General features: G+C 33.2%; 1 protein-coding gene across 1 annotated transcript in view; it reads left to right on the forward strand.

Annotated features, from left to right (window-relative positions):
• The window catches only part of Notum (palmitoleoyl-protein carboxylesterase notum), a 122,495-nt gene that overhangs the window by 37,627 nt on the left and 60,849 nt on the right, over window positions 1-24,019 (forward strand). The window contains exons 4-10 of the mRNA XM_090409579.1: window positions 1,661-1,721; window positions 4,411-4,469; window positions 6,546-6,648; window positions 6,815-7,003; window positions 9,794-9,894; window positions 19,440-19,578; window positions 19,686-19,733. Of these exons, the coding sequence (XP_090265705.1) occupies window positions 1,661-1,721; window positions 4,411-4,469; window positions 6,546-6,648; window positions 6,815-7,003; window positions 9,794-9,894; window positions 19,440-19,578; window positions 19,686-19,733 (700 nt within the window). The remainder of the gene's footprint in view (window positions 1-1,660; window positions 1,722-4,410; window positions 4,470-6,545; window positions 6,649-6,814; window positions 7,004-9,793; window positions 9,895-19,439; window positions 19,579-19,685; window positions 19,734-24,019) is intronic.

Raw genomic sequence — 24,019 nt, forward strand, 5'->3', positions numbered from 1 at the left:
CATACTTGATATGTGAAAATATTCTGGAAGAAGTGGAGGAGGTGGCATGAAATTTGAGGTGATGGTGAATCGAAATTTAAAATTCAAAAGATATGCTTTAAGCTGTATTTACGAAAGCTGTGGTGACAGTTTAGAGGACTGCTGTGATATTAAGAGCATTAATCACGAGCATAAAATGGTAGTGGTCCCATTATATAAGGGAGCGCTTCCCAAACTGTGGGCCGCAAGTTTTGTTGAGGGGGGGGGGGGGCGTGAAATAATGAAAACAAATTTAAAATGTTTTAAGGCTAAGTACATCTTTTTTTTTTTAAATCTTAAAAGCAACATATTTAATTTTTATTATTTCTTTTTTGTTATTTTTTTATATTTTAATGGAAAAAATCCACATTGATGTTGGTTCACAAATTTTGCTTCCTCCGTATTTCGGCGCTTAATGAATATTAGTAAATATATGCTTATTCATATAAGTTTCATTTCAAAGGTATTGATAAGAAAAAAAAAGCTTACAAGCGCAAAATTTTGAATATAAATTGTATTAAATATAAATACAATAAATATTATAATAATATATGTCTGTATTACGATTTTGTTTTTTGTTTTTTTGATGGGAAGCCGTGAAATATTTTAATTTTTCTAAAGGGGGGCCTTTACATCCATAAGTTTGGGAAGCAGTGATATAAGGCACTGATCGAGCCATCATGAACTAGTGCGCTTAAATCTGGTCACCTGGATTTGGAGGAGATGAAGAAACTTTGGAGAGGGCACAGAGCTAGTTGCCAGAAACTTCAGGACTGTAGCTATGAAGATATAGAATGAAGGCATAAAATCTGCACAATATTGCAAATAGAAGACTAAGAGGTGATGAGACGATTAAGATGTTGAGAGGTATTTACCGGAATGGTTACGAAAGAGATGACGGAGAAAAAGGAAGAGAAGAGACAAGAACTATGGCCATCTTTGAAAGTTGCGCAAGACAGCGGCGAATAAAAGGATGAGGAGAGTTTTATTATTATTAGTGAAGTGAAATGTTTTGCCTGAATGCGTTGTGAATGCTAAGAGTGCATTTTAATGCACTCTTAGCATTCACATAAATTAGAATTTTAAGATTTCTAAAATAGCCCCAAAGAGAGTTTCTAAAATCATAGTTTTAAAGACATAATGTTCAAAAATTTCCTCCTCTATGCTATGTTCCTGTAGCATATTTTTCCTAGAAGGTAGATTACCTCCGTAGAGTAGATGCGAGGACAACTCGACATTTTACCTTTTGGAAAGACCTGGATTCGAATCCTGTCCACAAAGTGACAACGAGAGCATCTTTTCTAAAATTTTTTCAAAAGGTATTATAATTGAAATGATTTAGTCGATCTTATTACAGAGGATGAGGAGGTAGAATTTAATCTCCAACGAAGTAGACCACTCGACCAGAAGAACATGTACAGTTAACTTGAGATAATACTCTGTCCTCATTTCACTCACTCCGATTTTAATTCCAACCACTGCAGAAGATAAAAGAGCAAAGTTTTAGGCAACTTCACCTATTACAAGCCTCAATGAGTGTTTTATGAGTATATTGTAAAAATCGTCTTAAAGATTATGAAGTATACAAGGTATTATAATTATAAGCTTAGGTTTTAAATTCTGTTTACATTTTGTTTTTCAGTAAACGGAATTCTGTCAGGGAATCCAGAAGAAAATCCTTATTGGTGGGACGCCAACCAAGTGTGAGTATAATTCTAATGTGTTAAACACACACACACACACACACACACACACACACACACACACACACACACACACACACACACACACACACACACACACACACACACACACACACTAATCGGTTTATGATGCTTGATTTCCTTTTTTCTGTTAGGGGATTATTACGTCATAAACTGCTAAAATTTCAGTTAATACATTGATTATAAATTATAAAAGAATATGTAATTAAATGCAATATTATGATTAGTTTAAGCTAATAAAACTACCACTGACTTTCTTCTTTGAATTTAATTCGCTGTCTAATTAGTATCACGATGTATAATATCATGTGATACCCGAGTTCTACAAAGAAAACTACTGTCAAGTTAGTGAGTGCATACATTACATTAACAAAAAAATTCATGTGCCTTTGCATTGTAATATGTCGGAAAAAAAAAACAACGATATGACACATGTCCATTCGATAAAGAGGATTATTGAATTATCAATAACACTTCAGTTACACTGAATCATACGGAAAGAAAACCAGAGATTAAAAACAAGGTATTTCCATAAGAATGAGTAACTATTCATCAAGGCGATTTTTTTATCTTTTTTGTCTAAGAAGAATTGAATAGTCGAAATTCATAAGTGGTTGAATGGGTGGCTGTTAATCAACATGAGCACCGAGTTCGAACCAATGTTATACCAACTTATCAGTGGAAAGGCTGCAAGAGGGGTATTCTTAGAATGTATGCAGTATGTTTCATGGAGCAGTTACGAAGATATAATTAAAAGCACAATTTGTTTAGAATATATAAAGCTAAAATATAAACTTGGATCTCGTTTGGTACTATATATTCCCTTGTCGTATTGTATAAAACTGTTTTTCCCCCCCTCAAAGTGGTGTTCATGACTTCGATTTTCCTGGAATTTGAAGGTTACTTTTCCTTTTATTAACAGCTTTCGCTCACTAGTACTTATGTCATGAGATGATTCGTTTGTGTTATTTTTATTTCGGTAATTATTATTTGTACCATTTGGATTTACAGTAGAAGTTCGTTATAGCGAAAGTTCAGAACTTTCGATTCTTCGATATCAGGGAAATGGAAAGGCAATCCACTGGGAAGAGTACTGAACGTTAATTCTGTGTTGCAAGACGAAGAAGAAAATGAATAATCGAAAATAAGCATGCCGTAATTTGAATACGATTGATGCCAACTGTCATCTTAAACATTTTTTATCCGCGACCTCTTTTCATAAGACGAAATTATTAGCGACGTCTACTCTAATAGTTCTGGTTAATTTTCAGTTGTCAGTGGAAAGGAAAGTTTTTTTTTTTTTTTAACTTTTACACATATATAATTAATTTTTTTTATAGTTTACAAATTTTGCATATAAAAATAAGAAAATATGCTGCTTCGTATTAATTTTCAATTCACCTATCAACTCATTTTGTAGACTGAGTTGCATGCCTGGTTACTGCAGAAGAGGTACGAGATATTTTTTTAACCAAGCCAACAAAGAGTTTTTATCAAGAAACTCAAGTGTCTGATTAGCATATTTTGAGAAGAATACTTAATTAGAAACTTGTTTCTTTAAACATTCGTTTTTTTTGGGCATGGTAAAACAAACAAACAAACTAATCCTGAAGCAGCACTCGGTATTATACAGTGCCTGAATGCTTTTCAGTTTTATATTTCCAAGTTTCAAGTTCCACAATTAAACAGCACGAATTCCTTAATTAGATGTTGGTAATTGGAATGGCTGTTCTAACTGAGCTGCATAGTATTGCAACAGCGAACTACGATGGTAAATCAAAAAGTAAAGTTAATTTATTTTTAATAAAATCTGGAAAGATAAAATGTACAAACTTTGGTGTTAATCTTACATTACCTGACGGTCTTTAATTGTTAACGAGATTCTTTATGTTGTCTGAAAAGTAATATATTCGTTCTGAAGTCATGCATGCGTCTTTGATTTCGTTATTACTTAAAAAAGAACATTTGTTTTAGAAACCAAAATGGTGATTATCACTTAGGGGGACAGATCTGGACTGTAGGGTGATGGATAAGAAAGAATTTTAAATTAAAGTTTTTGAGTTTCTTCAAACGAAATACTGTACTTTTCTCCATATAATGCGCTCATATTTTTCTATAAAAGTCGAGGGTTTGACCTGCCTGAACACCAAAGTTTGAGGATGCATGTTGTTCATGTGGTACAATTGGAAAATGGAGTTGACATGTTTAATCCCTCAGCTGAACGAGACAGTTGGGTATAAAACGGATACAGTCAAGTGAGAAATGACGTTTAGGTTTGTTTATCTACATAATAACATAGTAAGTGTGACGATCGCGAGTATGGTTTCTGACACACACACTGCATTATTTTTACACTCAAATTGCCTTTACTTTTTTGATTCCCTGCCGTTCATCATTAACTGAATTCACATTTCTTTTAGTCTAATAAGGTTGATTAGCGAGTATCGACATCCCAGTCCTCAGAAAACGAACCATTAGTGCTGACGTCTTGTAATTAAAGTTCCACTTGATTCCACACCCAGGTTAATAAATCCCTAAACACAAAAATGGCATCCAAATTCACATCATCCGAACATATATTGAAGATGTGTTTTCAGTAAAATGCTTTCAACAAAATGTCAACTGAATCAAAAAATAATAAGCTAAATGCATTCTATCTGTGTTCCAGGCTTGTTCCCTACTGCTCAAGTGATTCATGGAGTGGCACTGCTTCGGCGCGAGAAAAAGGTATGTTGTTACTTTTTCGCAGTGTACGTAGAATGTGAGTTTATTATTAATACAGTATTAATTTGCATTGTTTGTACACCTATCTGCCGCTGAATAAGAAACTTTTATGCAGATGTAAGTAAACGTCACTTATGCAGCGTATATGCAAAATACTTGGTCACTTGCTCACCACGTGTTCTAGGCAACTATTTAAGAATGCTCTGGTCGGTAATCGTCAATAGTATGGATCACAATGGAAGAACAAATGATTATTGAATGCCCGTCTAGCTGGAGTCATGATTTTGAAAACAGCACAGAAGACAGGTTTCTCAAAAGTTGAGATATCCCGAGTGTTTAATCAGTGGAAAAACAACCAAAATTATTTGTCTAAGAGGTGTACTTGTGATCCTAAAACAGTCTGTCAGGAACGAGATCGATGCTGTCTGAGAAGGCTTGTACAGACAAACAATTTCCTGCGTTCATCAATTGACAGAAGCATTTAAGAAGGCTGTTCCAGGCCCATTTCACTGAACTATGTTCAGGGAACTGAATCGGTATTGCTAGTTGCATGCCTATACGTAAAATAAAAGTTTCTAATTCAGTGGCCGGTATGTGTGTTTAGAAGGCAGTAAATGCTAACCATCAGCTATCCTGATTCGCTCTCTCAGGAAAGCGAAAGGAATGTACAAGAAACTATGTATTTTCTTGTCCTTTTTTCAATTTTCACTTGAAAAGTAGGCAACACTAGGGGAGAATACAGAAGATAAATAGCAAAGACGGTTTAACGTTTTTTTTTTGGGGGGGGGATATCAGGATAGCTTAGAAGTGAAGGAACAACAACAAAGGAATTAAATATCCTTAAAATGACATAAACACTGAGGAAAAGGAAATTCTGGATCCCGAGTAATTATTTTTAGTCAAATTTTTCTTATGACATTGATTTGGAAATCAGTGGGCATAACAGGAATTTCTGTTGAATTAGTTACTCACGAAAAAAGTATATAATAGCTGTTCAGAATACTAAATTTCTATTAATAAATGTTACCTTATGAAGAATACTAAATGTGTTTGTGAGCCTTCGTAGTTGTGTAAAGTGATTTTTTTGCGTTCACACATGACATCAATTTGCTATGGATTCTGCAACGTCTGTTGTATGGGAGTGATATAAATATATTTATATATAAAGATATTTTGATGCTTTCAGGCATAAGTTAGGATGGTATTAAGGCTGATTATTCCAATAGGAGGGAATATTAAGGTGGAACTTCAGATCGCATTGTTCTCAAAAATAAATAATCAGTAAGTCTAGAATCTTTAGCCAAATTGAATAACACCTGCATCAAATTTGGTATGAAAACCATGAAAATAGGTCAGAAAATAGAAAACCGGAACTGTATTGTTAGTAATATTGAATATATTAAAAAGAACGTGACATTTTTAGTATTCAAGATAATATTAAATAGAATATTTACGACCAAATTATTAAAAATAGAATATTCACACATAGAATACTCAGGACTAAATTATTAAATAGAATAAATTATGCATTTAAAAGTTTTGAATATTCTTTTTCATTTCAAAATTATTATTGGCCATCAACACTTTTTTAGAAATTAAAACTAGTATTTTAAGGTAAAGGCTCTTATGGCTTGCCTACTGCCAAAATAATCGAGTAAAGAGATGATTTCGAAGAATAATTATTTTAAAAGCATTCTTGCAAATAAACTTCATTCGCAGTTATATATAGCAGCAGTTGAATTCGGAGCCAATTTTGGTTTTTGTCGACGTAGTTTGTTATTTTAATTTATAATATGTGATTTTTTTTTTATCTTTTCGAATTGTTTGGTTCAAAAAATGTCTAATTTAAACCAAAATTAAAACGACTCGATCATTTTAGTTAAGATCACACCTACCAAATTGTATTAAAATCCTCCATTCGGAATGGTATCCGAATCAAGGTATCTTACAGACACTTTGAAGTGTCTTACAGACACCTTGATTTCAAAAGTGTTACGAAATGTTAATAATGTTCTAGTTATAATATTTTCTTGAGTGCTCACATTTTTTTTAGAAAATATTTTGCATCTTTTTCCACAGGTGATTATGCTTTTCTGGGTTCCCTAATAGTCATTGAAGTAATTCGAGAACTTCTAAGCAAGGGACTTGAAACTGCAGATATGTTGCTCTTGGCAGGAAGTAGGTGCGTAATGCAGCTAACAATAAATAATATGTAACCAGATAATATATTTAATGCTAAGACTTCATATTTCAGATATAGTGATGTATTCAAAATGCGGTTTGCTGCACTAAAGTTCCAATTATTTAAGACATTTCTTTTGTCGTTAATCTCTCTTGCCTCTTTGCAGTGCTGGTGGAACTGGAGTATTAATTAACTTGGATCGGGTCTCCGACATGCTTCGAGATTTAGGCGCCAAGGTTAAAGTACGAGGTTTGGCAGATTCTGGATGGTTTCTAGACAACGAACCATATCAACCAGTAGAATGCACTGATCCTCAAACGTGTGCCCCAATTGAGGCTATTAAACAGGGTATCAGGTAAATAATATATATATATATATAATTAATTATATATGCATCGCCGAACTGAAGCCTTTTTGGCTCTTTATTTTAGAAAATAATGATTTTTGAAATGGAAATTTATTTCTCTACTCTGCCTTTCGAGGATAATGCAGTTATGACATGCATCTTGATGGCATATACTTGAAATCACAACAACAAATCTTTTTTTTTTTTCTTTTAAAAACAAGCGACGTAAATATGAGAAGTTATACAAAGTTGTCCTGATCAGGATTTTGCAAACATTCATGCCTTACTTGGAATTAGATTTTATATATGCTAATCAGTGTTTTTTTTTTTTTTTTTAAATACATGTCATTTTCAGTTAAACAACAACAAAAATCATATTTATTTGAATTATAATACAAATTGAAATTTGTATTATAATAACTAATAGTAACTTATATTAATAAAATAATAAATCATTAAAAAATTATCTCGGGGGGTGCTTAAGGGTCAAAGCTGTATAACTGAGGAGAGACTTCCACATAGCCTTTAAATGAATGCAGAGAACCGACCAGGGCTTCTGACCTAATGTCCAATCCTCACCTTCTCGTGGTGTACCCTGTTAGGCATCTACCTGAATACTGAACGAACGAGGATGGGCTGGCAATTTAGGATTTAGCCGACCAAATTGTATTCTTATTGGCTGGCTTAAACCAAAATATAAAATGATGGTACAACATGACAGATGTAAATTTTTCATATAGTACTATCATATCCTGTACAATGTACATCCCCCCTCCCGAGGGTACATGGCAGGAATTTGATGATGATGAAAAATTATGTAATTTGTCAGTCGTCTGATCCTGGTTAATCCTAAACCTTGTCTCGATTCTTGCCTTGATCACTACTAGCTCTTTTAAATAAACCCAGTTATTTACCCTGAGACTTTACCTGGGTACCATTCATCCATCCATCTACTCATTGGACATCAAAATGCCCTATGGGCACTCGGTGATGTGCGATATCATTCCTCGCCAGGTGGCCCTGTTGTATGCTTTTCTGGAGGCTTCACTCTCTGAAGATCAGACACTCTAGACACACCATCTATCTCATTGACAGTCTACCCTAAATATTCCTTCTGATGTTTTTGGGTTGATATTAGCACTCTAATATCATTTAAGCGAATTATGAAAGTGATAATATTGTTGAAAATCAAATTTCAGGGCACCCGTCTTCATTAATTCTGCTTATAATGAAGTCTAGCAGAACAATGTCCAGTTTAATGTAGAAATTCCACCGCCAGATCACGAAATTGCAACCTGTAATCGCTGCTCTTCAAGGCATGAGGAGTTTTTCAAAACTTTATCTTCGTGTAAAGGGGCACGCCTTCATATAGTGTGGCTTCAGTAAAATAATTCCTGTTAAATACATTCAGCGAAATGTGCACGGCAGAATTACACAATTACGCAACCAAAATTTTCCCAACACATGGCCACCGACGACTTCAGTTCAATGGATCCACTTAAATATCCCCATGCAGCTTTATAAACAAACTGCGTATGCTCAGTATACAAGTGCTGACATTAGACTCGATTATGTCATGGAACGCGACAATGTAGGCGTAGAACATCTTATGTAGATAACTGCGCCATCGATTTTTTATTATAGGAGCTAATTAATAATTTATTAATAATTCTTTATATCGCGACAAGTCTATAAGTTCTGTTTTGTAGTATACTTAAAACCTTTTTTTTCGATTTCCTTTGATGAAATTTCGTTTCTTTCCATGAAGATAATATTAATTAACTATGTAATAGCTTAATCTCTCTCTCTCTCTCTCTCACTCACACACACACACACACACCAGTGGCGAATTCTCCATCCTTGCTGCGCAAGCTCATTAATTGAGAAAGAAGTAATATTTATTTGTTAATAAATGCATGCATTTATAAGCATTCCATATAGGCTTTTATTTTTGTAGACAGAAGACGTTTTAAGCTTGCGCGGCAATAATTGACTTGGCTTGCTCGGTTGTGGGAGCATCCAGGTCCTCGCTTCAGCACTGATTTCATGCGCGCGCATAGCCATTTCCGCTCCCTCAACGTCATCTCACCCTGTTACTTAAACACGGACCATACGCAGTCAAAGTAGCTCTAGCCAGCCTCTACAAGTGCGCGTTTTGCTTGGGAAAATTAAGTTACAACCAACTTTTTATGACGTTATTGACCAGTTCATAAAGAACTGTAGGGTAGAATTTGTATTCAAGTAGCTAAATTGAAAAAGATAGAATATCATTTGTAAAATAAATGTTGCATTTGTATGATTAAATGTACATAAATTTCTAAATATATAGTTTTAAATGGTCAGTAATTCATTATTCCGCTAATCAGACTTCAATCACACCTCTCACTCCTTGAATGATAACAAGAGCAAGCGTGAATTTTATCTGCCTTTAATGCCATTTTCCGCTTGTTTTCGGCTCCGCCAGCGCCAAAATTTCCCCTATCGGCGACTTTTGGTACTAAATCGTTTTTTTCGCGGAAACCATCTTCCCATGCCTTCAAAAGTCTCAATATAAAATTTGGTCTCATTCCGTTTATTGGCTTTAGCTACAGATGCCTCCAAAGAGGGAAAGTTATTTTATGGCCGCCCTGTATATTTGTATTTTTTACTTATTTTTTAGAAAAATTAAAGGATTCAAGTTCCCGATTAGAAGTTTGTTCATCTGTAACACATTAGTAGTTATAAATCTTAGCGTTGAAGTCTCTTTTTTAATATACCTAATTTAATATTTATTAATTAATATTTTCTTTACTTGTGCAGGCTATGGAATGGACAGGTTCCAGCAAGATGCAAGATGCAGTATTCCACCAATGATATGTGGCGATGCTACTTTGGCTACAGGATATATCCAACTCTCCAGAGTAAGTAAAGTGGCTTCAATACTTCGCTACGTTGGTTAAAAACAATAAGAAAAGGCTCGAAAAATATTCTAAAACCTAAAACTTTTGCTGTTCTTAAGGATATCCTAATATAATCATAATTTTTAAGGAACGTTTTGGTCCTTTCTCAATCTCTTCCTTATTAGAAATATAAAAAGTTTATGTAAATATGAAATTTTGCTTTAAAATTATCAGCTGAATCATTTTCTATAATTATGAATAATATCGTCCCACAGTTCGCAATAAATGGGAATAATCTGATTTATTTTATTTTATTTTTGACTTAGCTGGACTACTAATCTGTCCTCACTTACTGGAATAGATTCGTTTTTTTATTAGTTTTATTATTTATCCAAAATGATTTAAATTTTTTAAAATTATATAAATAGATAAATGCCAACTAGTTCATCATCTGACTCATGACTGGTATCCTTCACTTAACTGGCAATCATCATCTATCCACTTCCTGTTGGGCCTCTTAAAATTAAGAGCAGCAGCTTCCAGCATTTCTTTTTCAGTATAACTGAAATTCCATTTATTCCATCTATCTCTGAGAGAGAGAGAAAGAGACATTAGGATAATTCGCTTCGCGGTCGATTTTCATTTTTTTTGTTTGTTTGTTTGGAGTACATTATCTTTTATTATCATCATTACTTTATTGACAGAATTGATACACAGTCAAAACAAGATATCATTTAAACAACAATTTGACTAGTGATGCAGAACAATTAAAATTCTGCCCAAGAATCTTAGAATAGTCCGTCAGGTAGCGTCGTAAAATATGGACTGTTCCAAGTAATGCTGTTTTTTTTGTAGGTCACATGGGGTCACTTCGTTGATGTTTAATTGCTGTAAATAGTTGCATAGCTTCTTTGAAGTTGCACCAAGCGAACCAATAACTATTGGATGACTTTGGTTGTTTAAGCCACACCCGGCCAACTTCGATTGCCAGACCTCGATATTTAGTCATCTTTTCCAGTTCTTTGTTGTTGATGTTGTTATCACTGGGTACTGCAATATCGATAATCCAAACCTGTCGATGTGCGATAATTGTGATGTCAGGTCTATTGTGTTCCAAATGCCGATCAGGTTGTATTCGAAAGTCCCAGAGAATGTTTGCTGTTTTGTTTTCCAATACAGTCTCTATTTTATGCTGCCACCAGTTATCAGTAGTTAAGCCATATTTTTTTCTTACGTGCCAATGAATTATTTTGGTCACTTGATGCTAATGGCAGTATTTATAATCAGTTTGAGCTGTCTTGCTGCAAGCACTGATTAGATGTTCTACAGGCTCATCTTTCTGATCGTATAATCTGCATTTGCCGTTATTATTATTGTTCAAAATTTTTGCTTTCATTGCATTAGTTTGTAACGTCTGTTCTTGAATAAATCCTTCTTTCTTTTTTAATATATCAATTATTATAACAGACAGATATGATTTTTCGAATTTTTAAGCAATTTTTAAGATATTGAAAACGTGCATTTCAAATCTGAACAATTCAAAATCATTTAAGAAAATGCGAAAGGTCATGAGCTTTTCGTCTGAAGAGTTAGTCGGTCTCATGCGAAGGTGGGATTTTTTATTCCGAAAACAGACAAACTGGTCAGAAGAATATACGCAGTTAGAAAACATAATATCTCAGTCTCATCACATTAATAGTTGCTTCGGTAGTTATTCCAATCCAATACCTATTCGGTCAGAAAATGAACCTTTTGTAGTTGATAACTTTATACTTGCTATTTAGTTCGGAAATTTCTCTTTTCCTAATAGAGAAATTGTAAATTATAAAATTAATCGTAATTTGCCGAAGAGATTTTTATCTTAGAGTAAAATATAGTGCCAGTAATTCCCATCAGTCAAGGATGATGTTTTATCCAGTAGATTCCTCATTAGAGTCTTAATCGAAAAATCTTTGCCAAAATTTTTGCTATCGCCAAATTTAGTGTTATGAACAGTTTTGAATATCCAAATGAATATATATTGCTTTCAGACTTTTTTGGCAGGTGACGACAATGCTCTCACTGTTACACCAGTCCAAATAAAGCTCCCTGTTCACCAAAGGAACAACGAAGCGTTTTGCATTTTTGTGCTTATCGGCAGACAGACAGCTAATACGTGTTTGTCATGTAGGATGAAATTCGGTGATACGAGCAGTTCAAATAAGAACAAACCGACACGAAAGCATCTGGTTGGCTGCGTTCTTCTTCTTCTTCAGATCGTTACCCCCCCCCCCCCGACACAAAAACACATACAATATGGTTTAACATTTCGATCACTGGGTTGGAAAGCCCTTCTTTATTCTTCTTATACTAGAACCACATAACTGTCACTTGATATAACAGTTTGTGACTGTAACCTTTTTTTCTCTGACTTGGAAAAATCCCTAATTTCCCTTCCCCGAATTGGCTGAACAGGCCTAAAAATTATAATTGGTGACTGGAATGAAATCTATAATGGTCTTTCTACCGCCATGGAAATTACTGTAATACCTAGGCCGCCGGTTAGAAGACATGAACTCAGTACCGATAGCAGTATCTGCGACAGAAATAATGTCTAGGAAATCGATTCTTTCTTTGGTCACACTGCCTTCTGTTGGAGACAGGATGTTCGTACTCACACTTCGTAGGGTTTACGGAGGGAAGTCTGTGCTAGAAGAGGTGATAGGGTCGCAACTTCGTTTCCACACACACACACACAGAATTAGTGAGGCAATCACAAACATCCACATCCACGGCAGGATTCGAACTGCAGCCTGTTAATAGGAGAGTGGATAGGTTAACTACTCAGTCAGCCAAGCTAGCATGGGAAATTGACTACAGAACTTAAAAAAAGAACATATTGAATTGCTGTTCTAAAACCCAGCAGTTGCTTTTTACGCTCTTTTTTTACTGACGACAGTGCTATGGTAAGGAGACAGCAGCGTAAGTTGGTAAACTTTTCGTATGTATAAGCTGTAATAATGGCATGGTAGATGTGTTCATATTGCATATTGCCATATGAACGTTCATACAGCATATGTCCCTCCAGTTTTTCGGAAGCAACACTGTTCTAGGATAAGAGGAGTTGAGTTCAGTGTACTATTTGCAATGTACGCATGTGAGACTTTGATCTTATCTAAGTGCTTAGTATGGACTCAAAATGAAGAATTGGTTTACTTTGCTTCATTGATATGCAGAAATGTCATGCAGCGAAAGCAGATTTACAGGGACACTTAGGGAATTGGTTTGTTAACCAGCGCTTTGTAAATGTTTCATTCTCTAGTATTTTTTTTTTTTTTTTATATCCTTTGATATCTCATAAATTCGTTTTGTTAATCCAATGTATTAGTGTTTCCAGAATTTTTTTTTATTATTCTGGCATTGCTTTTGGATTCTTCCAATTTGATGATCATTGTTTCAAATGATTTCATATATTCTTTTATAGTTTACAAAGTATTTCAAAACTCTTGAAATATATTATTTAACAATATTATTAATAATATAATTTCATATATTATTATAGTTTACAAAGTGTTCCAAAACCTCTTGATATAGTTATAATCCTCTTTTTGGTGTTATTTTATTAGCTACTTTTTTTTTTTGTCCAGTTGACAAAATAAATATTTATCACATAAACGTGTACTGTTAAATAATATTAAGATTCCTGTCAGTATGAACTTTTTCATTATATCCTCTGCATTGCTGAGCTGTCATTTAATAAAAAAATTGAGAAACTCAACTGTCTCTCTCTCTCTCTCTTACTTATGAAAAGAAATTAAGGAACCACATTTTTAATTAAAGTATGATTTTATTTTTTTAATTTTCCGAATTATTTTTGAGTAAATATAACAAAATAGAGAAGCATCAATAGCAGTGCCAGCGCTAGGGTCTTTGTCGCCCGCATGCAATTTCTATCTAAGCGCCCCTGTAACGATCCAGGCGTGTGTGGTTCTTTTACGACAATAAAAATTTAAATTATTTGAAATTTCTTAAATAAATTTTGGCATAACAGCCACACGTTGGTTTGCTAAATGTAACGAACCGGGGGTGTTGACTAGGCAGGATAATCGTTAAAAACACGAATATTCAAAAAATTCTCAAAAGTTAAAGCAAATTTTGATAAAGCCACTTCACTTTAATCGTTGAATATAATGATACAGAGATTATAGCCTTCTCACCGACCCGAACCGCTAACAAAATTAAAATGAATTTTAATTAAAGTTAAAATTTATTTGAACTAAAGTTTAAAAAATTCTCGCATTTTACAAGTTACTAAACTCTTAGTAAAAATTTTTTAATAATTTTTATAAGTGGAACTATCTTTTAGTAAAATAAAAGAAACTCAAGATAGATGAGAAAATAAGAAAATAATTCAGGAATAATTAGAACATTCAATATAAGTATTAAAAAAAAATACAATCTTTACAGAATAACAGAAAATAAATTAAATTACATAAATATACTTGAAATTTTTTAAATTAAAATTTTAGGGTTCTTGATTTCATATGCACAGAATTAGAAATAATGGTCTTAACGTCTAATTCCGCACATATATAAATTTCAATAGCTATTAATGCCAAACTAACAAGCCTTTTTTGTGACATATTTGTTCTTAAGCAAGTTTTAATCAATTTCAACTTGGAAAAGGAACGTTCACCGCTCGCTACACTAACAGGTAAGGTTAATAGTATTCTTAAAGCAATTGAAAAGTTAGGGAAAGATAAATTACTGGACACAATAAAATTAAGAATATCGAAAGGGTTTTGAATATTTAAATTATCCTTCCGAAAAATATCCCGGAAAGCACATAACTCGTCATATAGTTCTATTGCATTTACGTTTTTATGAGAGAATCTCTAAATCGTCCTTCAAGAGAATCTCTAAATCGTCACAATTTTTTCGTAAATCTTCGTTATTAATTTGTAGTAATCTATACAAGAAATTGAAATTATCATAATATGTTTTTAGTTGTTCAAAACGTTCTATTAACGAACACATTGCAACGTCTAGAAGTGTATAAAACACATTCGCTCTAAATTTATCTTCTGGCGATTGTGGCGTTTCGTCATGATGCTCGTAGTCAAATTGTCGTGTCTACTTTCGTCATTGAACTTCCGTACAAGTTTTAAATTCTTGTTCTCCATCCACCTCTTAACTCAGTTCTTTTACCGTTTTTAGAACTTCTTTAAAATTTCTATCTGATCGATACTCTTCTAAGAATATTTTTAAGTTTTCGATAGATTCTAAAGCAAGTGTAATGTTCATATTTTTGTCTTGAAGCATTTTATTCACAGGGTTAAGTTTCTGTTAAGTAAATCATGGCAAGTTATAAGAGCAAATAAATTTGTAGTCCTTTATTTTAGCACATAATGTTTGTGCTTCATGCTGAGTTTCTTTATTAAAATTTTCATTATTTAAAATTTCAAAAAGTGCATCGTAAATTTCTCCTAACTGATATCGTAGAGGGCGGATTGCATTAATTTTACTTTCCCGTCGCGTTTCTGATGGGTGTTTCAATGTCAAATTTTTTATGAACTTTAAAAGGATTGCCCAACGTTTGTGAGAGAATGAAAAGAAATTGTATATTTCTTGAATAATTGCAAAGAAACTAATTGTATCTGCATTCACTTTGGCTGCATAGTTAATGATTAAATTTAGAGTATGAGCAGCACATGGTACGTAAAAAGCTCGAGGATGTTTGTTCAAAAGCAAATTTTGGAGCCCATATTTTTTCCCTTTCATATTTTCCCCATTGTCATACCCTTGACCTCGCATGTCTTCAATGGGAATGTTCCATTATTGTTGCACATAAACCACGTCCTGTTGAATCTGATATATCTGCAAAACCTAAAACGTTTTCCCTGATCTTGACAATTCCATTGTCACAGGAAACAAAGCGAATAATAATGGTCATTTGTTCTGTTTTACTTGCATCAGGTGTGCAGTCTAAAATTATGGAATAATATTTAGATTTTCGAATTGATAATAAAATTGTATCCCTGATTGTGTTACTTAAAGTTTCCAATATTTCATTTTGACTGTCTTTACTCAAATAGTGTACTCTACTGTTTCCTTGTAGGGCCCTTTCAACATGATTTTCCATAACGGGATCAAACTTCGCAAACAGTTCGACTAATTTTAAAAAATTGCCGTTATTCCTTTCATATAATTTATCAGATGATCCGCGAAAAGCTAAATTTTGGCCACCAAGGAATTTTATAATTTCAATCAAGCATTCTAAAACACTCGTCCAATGTTCCTTTATCATTTCATACATGCTTTGAGTCTGGCATTCAATAGTAGTTTTGTTTTTTAAATTTTTATCGAGTTCTTTCCATTTTAAGAATTTTTTCATGTGAGTTAAACTAGTCTATTTTGCACATTGTCATTTGTGTATTGCAAACTTTGCATATTGTCTATGCAAAAGTTGTACTTACATTTCTCCAATCGTTATAACCTTCTACAAGACTACTTGATTCAGTAGGTGTGAAAAGGTTGCAACAAAAGCAAAAAACAGAATTTCAAGTTCCGGAATAAATGAGCCATGTTCTTTGCATGAGCTCCCCGTTTTCCATTTTTCTATTATAATACGTGTCGCCAAATTTACGGCCATATGCATCTCTGGGATATATTATATTTTTCTTTTGATCAGGCCCCATTTCAATTAAAACAATTCGTGATTTTTCATCAATATTTCCCCATTCACCTGGATCTTATAAATTTACAGAGACTAACAATGTGTTAGTGTCGTGGTCAACTACAACTAAATCTTAGATCTAATTCACTTAGATCATGCGTGTTGTTCAATAGTACTTTCATGCAAACTGGATGATGTGCACAGTTCGTCAACTCTGATTTCTGATGTATCGAGTTGTTTACAATCTGCATCAGAATATTTTAATATTTTAACAAATTTATTAAGAGCCCCAGTTTGTTTCTTAATATCTGCTTCTTTCGCAGCATGACGCTTATGATTTTGTGCACCGGATAACTTTTTTTTAATTTTTGATTCCATTTCTATTTTATACTCACAAGAAATTATTATACATGACACAGAGACAAAATAATAGTCCGCACTGTGCTACTGTCAGTAGCTCTTGTTGCTAGGTAACCAGTCATATGATATGACTGGTTACCTAGCAACAAATGTTTTGTACGAAAATTCGTTTCTGCACATAAAAACTGTTCACCGTTTCACTTTAGATAGACTGCAGTAGACATAACATTCTGCAGGCAAGCAATTTAGCCTGCTCTTGCTGCAAAATTGTAAACATACAATTTATATACAGATTTTTTTTAATTTTTATTCGGTGTATCTGGCCTTATTTATTTTAATATTGATCATTCTAAGAATTTTTTTGTTTTTATGATAAAAATTTTGTTTCTTAAAATTGAACTTATGAACCATACCCTGGCGGCAGCACCCCTTCATAGCGGCGCCCGCATGCTCTGAATGCCCGCTTCTGCTGGCCCTGATGAATAGTGCTACTAGAGTAATAGTTCCCAAGTTTTTCTCTTCTGGATACAGCCAATATTTTGTTCATTTCATGGTAGCATGCCAAAATTAATACATATCAATTCAGTTAAAAGATATTGCACTTCTAGGTTAAATGATTTTCTGTAGGAAATTATCAAAAAGTTGGACGCTTCATTTATAACGAGCAACATATATATTTCCAATATCAACCTACCTTTTTTTTTTATTATTACTTGGATAATTTGGCAAGTAATGAAGATCGACAGAATATGTAAATCCATTACTCATCTGATTAACCAACGCAAGATTTTATTTAAAAAAAAAACGTGTTTTCCATGTATATTTAATAATTTATACCAGAAAAAGATCAATTTGAGTAATCTCTATCTATTTGGAAATAGATAAGGAATGCTCATTACTTGCTACTTTTTGGTGCATTTTAATAATTAAATCAATGAAATAACTATGAATAATTAAAAAAAAACACTGGCATAAGTTTTTTAGTTAAAAACTTATCAAGGGTCATGCAAGTGACTCTCAAGCAAACTACTGCAGAGCTATTGACTACTATTATTACAACTATCATGAGGTCCAAATTTGACGCACTGTAATCCAGTTCTAAGTTTAATATTATCATATTATTCAGATTTAGAAATTAGGAATAATTAAACTATATGAAACAGAGCACACAGCATTTCTGGTTGCACAAGAGAACAGGAACCAATGACTTAAAATCACAGTTTGATCCTGTCTCAAAATGAATGTAATAAAAAAATGATAATGAACATCTTGCATCAGTTTCCAAGGAAACCACCAAGAACTGGGACAAAGGAGCAAGTCCTTCTTTATATCCAATATGTAATAGACAAAATTTCAACAATATTTAGACAGCAAGACAGAAGAGTAGCTTCATCTCTCTATCTAAGAACTGAAGATTTTTTCATCTGCCAAAATCTCCCCATCCCCACTTTAAAACTGAGTATCTAAAAAATGCACTATTCTAGTGGCATATGCTATTTAGGACAAACAGGATAATTGGGAACTAGTGGGTCATCCTTAGAAATTGAGTATGTGTGTGGTTAGGAAGCATATCTGATCCAGGTTCTTCTCAGGGGAGTGTGTGTGTATGTGTGTGTGTGTGTTGTGGTTGGGGTGGAGCTGTCTGTGGCTGTTGTGAGGGAATCTTCAGTGAATGCTTTCAAAGAGCAATATGATAGGCCTAGTGATCTTAAGTTTGAGTAAAAGAGAGAGAGAGAAAAAACATGAGAGAAACAGATAAGTTGGCAAGGAGATCATACAGCCTATACTGGCCTTTCATGCAACACAAGAAAATCATAGTGGAATCACATAGAAATTATCTATATAGACCACAATAATTTTGTCAGGAAAATGAAAGAGGCTTCTGATATGACACATATACTGCTACTCAATTCAACAAAAACCAGAGAATTATTTTTTAGCTAGTTCCTAAGTTATGTGATTTTTTGGTTTAGGTAAAGATACTGCTTTCTTCCTGAAAATTTCTGAGTTGTGGGTTTTTAACTCTATAACTCAGAAAAATTGACTGTAGAACAAAGATTATTTCATATGGTAATACCAGTATATGATGACATAAGATGGCAGTAGTTACCTGTTGTTGTATCTTTGTATACTTTCTTCTGTACACACCAGTAGAGATTACACTAATCTTATACTGAATAATAATGAAGGTGGAGACTGATTTACAAAACAAAAAAAGTTAGGATGAAAAAGTACTTCCCACTCCCTTTGGGGAATAAAAAGGACTTTTTTTTTTTTTTTAAATAATTTTTTGACTGAATGTTACATTATGCTTTTGGGCATACTTAACAAAGAACCTTGATGTGCTGAAAAAACTTTCATTTGAAAATTCTATGTCCTAAAATACAGAGAAAAATACAGTATCATTGTTGATTGGATTAAGAGATGTTAAATTAAATTAAATGAAACAAGTGTATTATTTATTTAAGTAGTTAATTGAATGATTATTAGAAATAATTTTCTTCTAATTAATAAATTTCATTCTTGTAATGCTCTGTCTTACTTCTGTAAGCACCCCTTTTTGTGTTCCAATGGCTGTTTGATGAAGCCCAAATGACTGCTGATAACGTAGGAGCTCCAGTTACTAAAGCCCAGTGGGATTATATTCACAAGATGGGTAGTGAATTGAAAGCTTCACTTCAAAATGTCTCGTAAGTATGGTACTGACAGATTTGTCAAGTTATTTAAGCATGCATTTGATTTGATAAGCTTTTGATTTGATTTTCTGGTATTTATTCTCCTTTTTAATTTCTTTTAGGGCAGTATTTGCACCATCATGTATTTCTCATATGATCCTCACTAAGAGGTAAGATGGAGAGAGGATGTAAAATTTATACTTTTATTGTTGAATATGAATTTATTTTCCACTGGAAAGATGAATGGTATTTGTCTAGGACAGTGCTTCCCAACATATAAACATATGAGGAGCATTAGAAAGTAATGCTTCTTTTCTTTCGATTCAAATGCAACAGCAAACTTTACATGTCACTGAGTGGCCAATAATCTCTAGTTCCACTACAGTTAGTGGCAATGCAGTTGGTTATATGAGCACAGCACACAAGTAGTTCAAAAATGGCAGCTGTGATTGATGCATGTTTGCAGCAGTGAGTAGCGATTTAGTTCCTTACTGCAGAAGATATGAGTCTGATGGAAATTCATATTCATACTCATCTGTATGGAGACAGTACTGCTGTTGATGTCAACACAATAAGATGCTGGGTAAGACATAACTCTTAAAATGTCTTACCCAGCATCTTATTGTGTAAGACATTTTAAGAGTGATGAAGCTACTCTTGAAATGTTTGACTAAAATGTCTTAAAAGCCTCTTAAAATATCTTAAAAGTAAATAAGTGGGGAAACTACTTAAAGTGTCTGACTTTCAGAACTTGAAGAGGCACCACAATCAGTTCAAAATGGTACATGAAAATGTTGCAGAAATATAAAACATTTATAGAGTTTGTCCCAACAGAAACATGAATGAGGTTCTCCTTCTCCATGACAATGCTTAACTTCACACCACTTTGTGCACAATGGATACAACTGCAATATTTGGCTGGATCTTGATTTGGCCTTCTGAAGGATGCACCATGAGGAGATGCCATTTTGCAGAGGACAAGGAGCTGAAATCTGTTTGTGAAGAGCTCCAGTGTCAGAGTAAAGACTTTTACAAGGTCAACATACAGCACCTCACATAATGATAGAGACTTTGTCGAAAAATGGCAGAATGTTCATGAAAGAAGAGGATTAATCCATGCGAATGCCATCACTGTTAAATAAATTATATTTTCTGAGTAAAAAAAAATAGGAAGCATTACTTTTACACTGCCCCTTGTATAATTTTATTTAGACATAGTAGACATTATTATTATTATTATTATTATCTTGTTTTGGACAGTATAAAAATATTCCCTATTTTTACCAGTGTAAATATAAATACTGTAGTGAATACTCATTAGATGTCATCATCATTATTAGTTTTGGCCTTCTGCTGAGAGATATAAGTCCACCTAGAATAGCAGTGGCATGAACTTCCACAAATTACCAAAATTCATTTACCTGGAAGTAAATATAACTATTACCCCAAATGTGTTCAAAGTTGGTTTTATGTTTGTCTGGGAAAAACCATCCCCATGGAATTTTCCTGAAAAAAAAAAAAAGGTAGGTGGAAATCCATGGGATCTGCTTTTTTTTTTTTTTAAAGGAAGTAAATGAATATTCTTTAAAATTACATTTTTCTTTGTTAATATTATCTACCATGCTATCAACTTGCTTTGAAAAATTCCAATATGACAAAATTTGCACAATGTCATTTTAAATCTTCATTTAACATATTCATATATTGGCAGAAAAGCATATGCATTTTTTAATGGAAAATGGCAAATCAAAACTTCCTGAACCTTTCCCTGCATATGCTACTACAGTTAGACAATAATACACATATGAATTTTCAACTCAAATTTTGATTAGTTCTTTAGACTCATTTCAATCCATTTATGTTTAAAAAAATGTTCTCTAGTCTTTAATTTTAAAATGGGCAATTTTAAGTGTTTTTAATGTATGTATTTCTCAGCATTTTTTTTTTTTTTGCATTGTAATTTTTTTTTAATCTACTACAGCAGTGATTTTAATTGTAGGCATAGGTTTCTGTGGTTTAGCAGTTCAAAAGAAAGATTTTGGTATTGTAACCACATGTTTATTAAGATAAATAAAGATAAACAAACCCAACAAGTTTCGTATGTCTCATTTGACTTACTTCTTCAGGAGTTACAGGTAACTAAAAGTTTAAACACAAGAAATGAGAAATTACTCAAATTAGTCCATTAGATGTTGTTATGGCCATCTAACTGTTCATCAAATTAAAAAATCTGAATGGGGTATCTATACATACGTTAATGCATGCTATGTTTGAACAATGCTGGATGTTGTCATGTTCTCTTGTTCACATTCACCCTGTCCGAGGTCTGACTTAGGTTCTGGTTTTTGTTGCATTGCGTTAGGATTCTAATCATATTTGCAGCTTCCTTGAATTTTCTTGTGAAACAGTTTTTTTCAATATAAGATGTTCATTTTATACCAAAGTACATTATGGCCGGTGGAAGTTGTGTGGGATGCTAGGCCTGATTTGTGTTTTCCCTCCTTTTTTGTACGTCTTTTTGATGTTCGTTCATACAGATTTCCCCTGATCTTCCTGTCTGGCCTATGTAACAAGATACCACAGGAACAATAAATTTTATAGACACCTGGTTTTTTTAAAGGGTGATGTGGAGGTTTTGGGGATGTAGAAATCTTGATTTTTTTCTAACAGTAGAAAAGCTACTTTAATGTTATGCTTGTATAATAATTTGGCCAATTTGTCTGTAACATTCTTGATCTATGGTAGCGTAATTGCGTTCTTGAAATTTTGCTTTTGTGAGATGTTTGTAGGAGGTATGTTGAGGATTTTCTTGATTGTTTTAGGTTCAAAACCATTTTTTTGAGGATTTGTGTTAAATAATGTAATTCTTCATTCTGCTTTTCTTCTGTGCTGGTGGTGTGAGGCAGCATTAAGAAATCTTCCTGTGTTGGTGGGTTTTCTATAAATGGAGAAAGATAATCTGTTTTCTTTTTCATTGATTTCTATTAGGATATCAAAGAAAGGTAGTTTCTTCTGTTCTTCCTGTTCTAAAATTCACTTTACAATAATTTGTTCTAAAGTGAATCCTTTTGTTCTTCTTACTCAGTTCTAGAAAGGGTTGTCTACCACTGACAACAAATTTCCATTTTTTTATTTTTGCTTTCTTTTGTCATTTCCCAAATGCTCAAAAAGTGATGGTGTATTTTTCTTTCAAGTATATGATCTAACTTCTTGATTACCTTCATGGCCTTTTTCTTTGAACTTTCCTATTAAGCGCTGTTGACAGATATCTTTCAAGTGATGCTATTTATTATTTCATAATGTTATATTATATTACATATATTAGATTTGTGGAATGAACTACGATTTTGAGACAACAACTTTAATAACATTAAATTTCTATTCTTTTGAACTTTACATCAAGGAAATCCTCAGACATTACGATTATCATCAGATTTCCATGATGTCAAGAGACTCATTGTGAGAGGTCCCACTCTCACATATATAGTTCAGGACTATATAAAATACATTAAAGCAAATTTTACTGCACTACTGTTGTAAACTAATTACTATTTACTAATTAATCTAACTAGTCTGACCTCCTGTGGGAAAAAAAATAATAACTACCATAAATTACATCAGCCAATTAGAAAATTCTTATTTTTGATATCCAGTTAATAAACTCCAGTAATTAGTCCTGACATATATATATATATATATATATATATATATATATATATATAAAATTTATTTTTTTAATGCGATTCCCACTCATGAAAGGTTGTAAGCCTATAGTTATTAGTACTGTGAGTGGGCTATGGAATTTTTTAAATTCTATTTTTATATTTTGTTTGTATTTTTATTTATTTTTACACAGCGTGAAAACCCTGCTGTAGAGACCACACATGAAACTTTTTAAAGCCTCCAGGAAGCAAGGTGGTGGTCTCACACTGGGCAATGAAATCTGATACTGTTGTATTATGTTGATGGTACTGGACTGCAAGAAACTGATGTGGCTAGGGACTTGGGGATAATTGTGGACAGAAAGTTGACGTTCAGAGGGCATATTGCAAAAGTTGGTAACTCAAAGGATTATGTGGATATTGAAAAATTAGCAAGTAAAGGTATTGAAGTTATTATCCCTCTTTATAAGACTATGTTTTGGCTGCATCTTGACTATTGTACACATCTAGTCACCTGGGTTTTTTTTAGGGATCAGGAGGCAGTAGATGATTCAGGGATATGTGACCAAGCTGGTGATAGTCTGTGGAATGCTCCCTATGACAATAGGTTGAAGATGTGCAAGTGACAAAGTTTAGTTGATAAGCAAACAAGAAGAGACATTATAGAAATTTATAAGATATTGTAAAATGTGTGTTAATTTTATAAAATTAACACAAAGAAAATGTTTCATTATGTTTCAAATAGTCAGAGAACTAGGTCATCCAGGGAAGTTGTAGTAAGGATGTGCAATTTA

Source organism: Typopeltis vanoorti, chromosome 19 (genome assembly GCF_054136105.1).
Source record: "Typopeltis vanoorti isolate ZY-2024b chromosome 19, IOZ_Tvanoo_1.0, whole genome shotgun sequence".
NCBI lineage: Eukaryota > Metazoa > Arthropoda > Arachnida > Uropygi > Thelyphonidae > Typopeltis > Typopeltis vanoorti.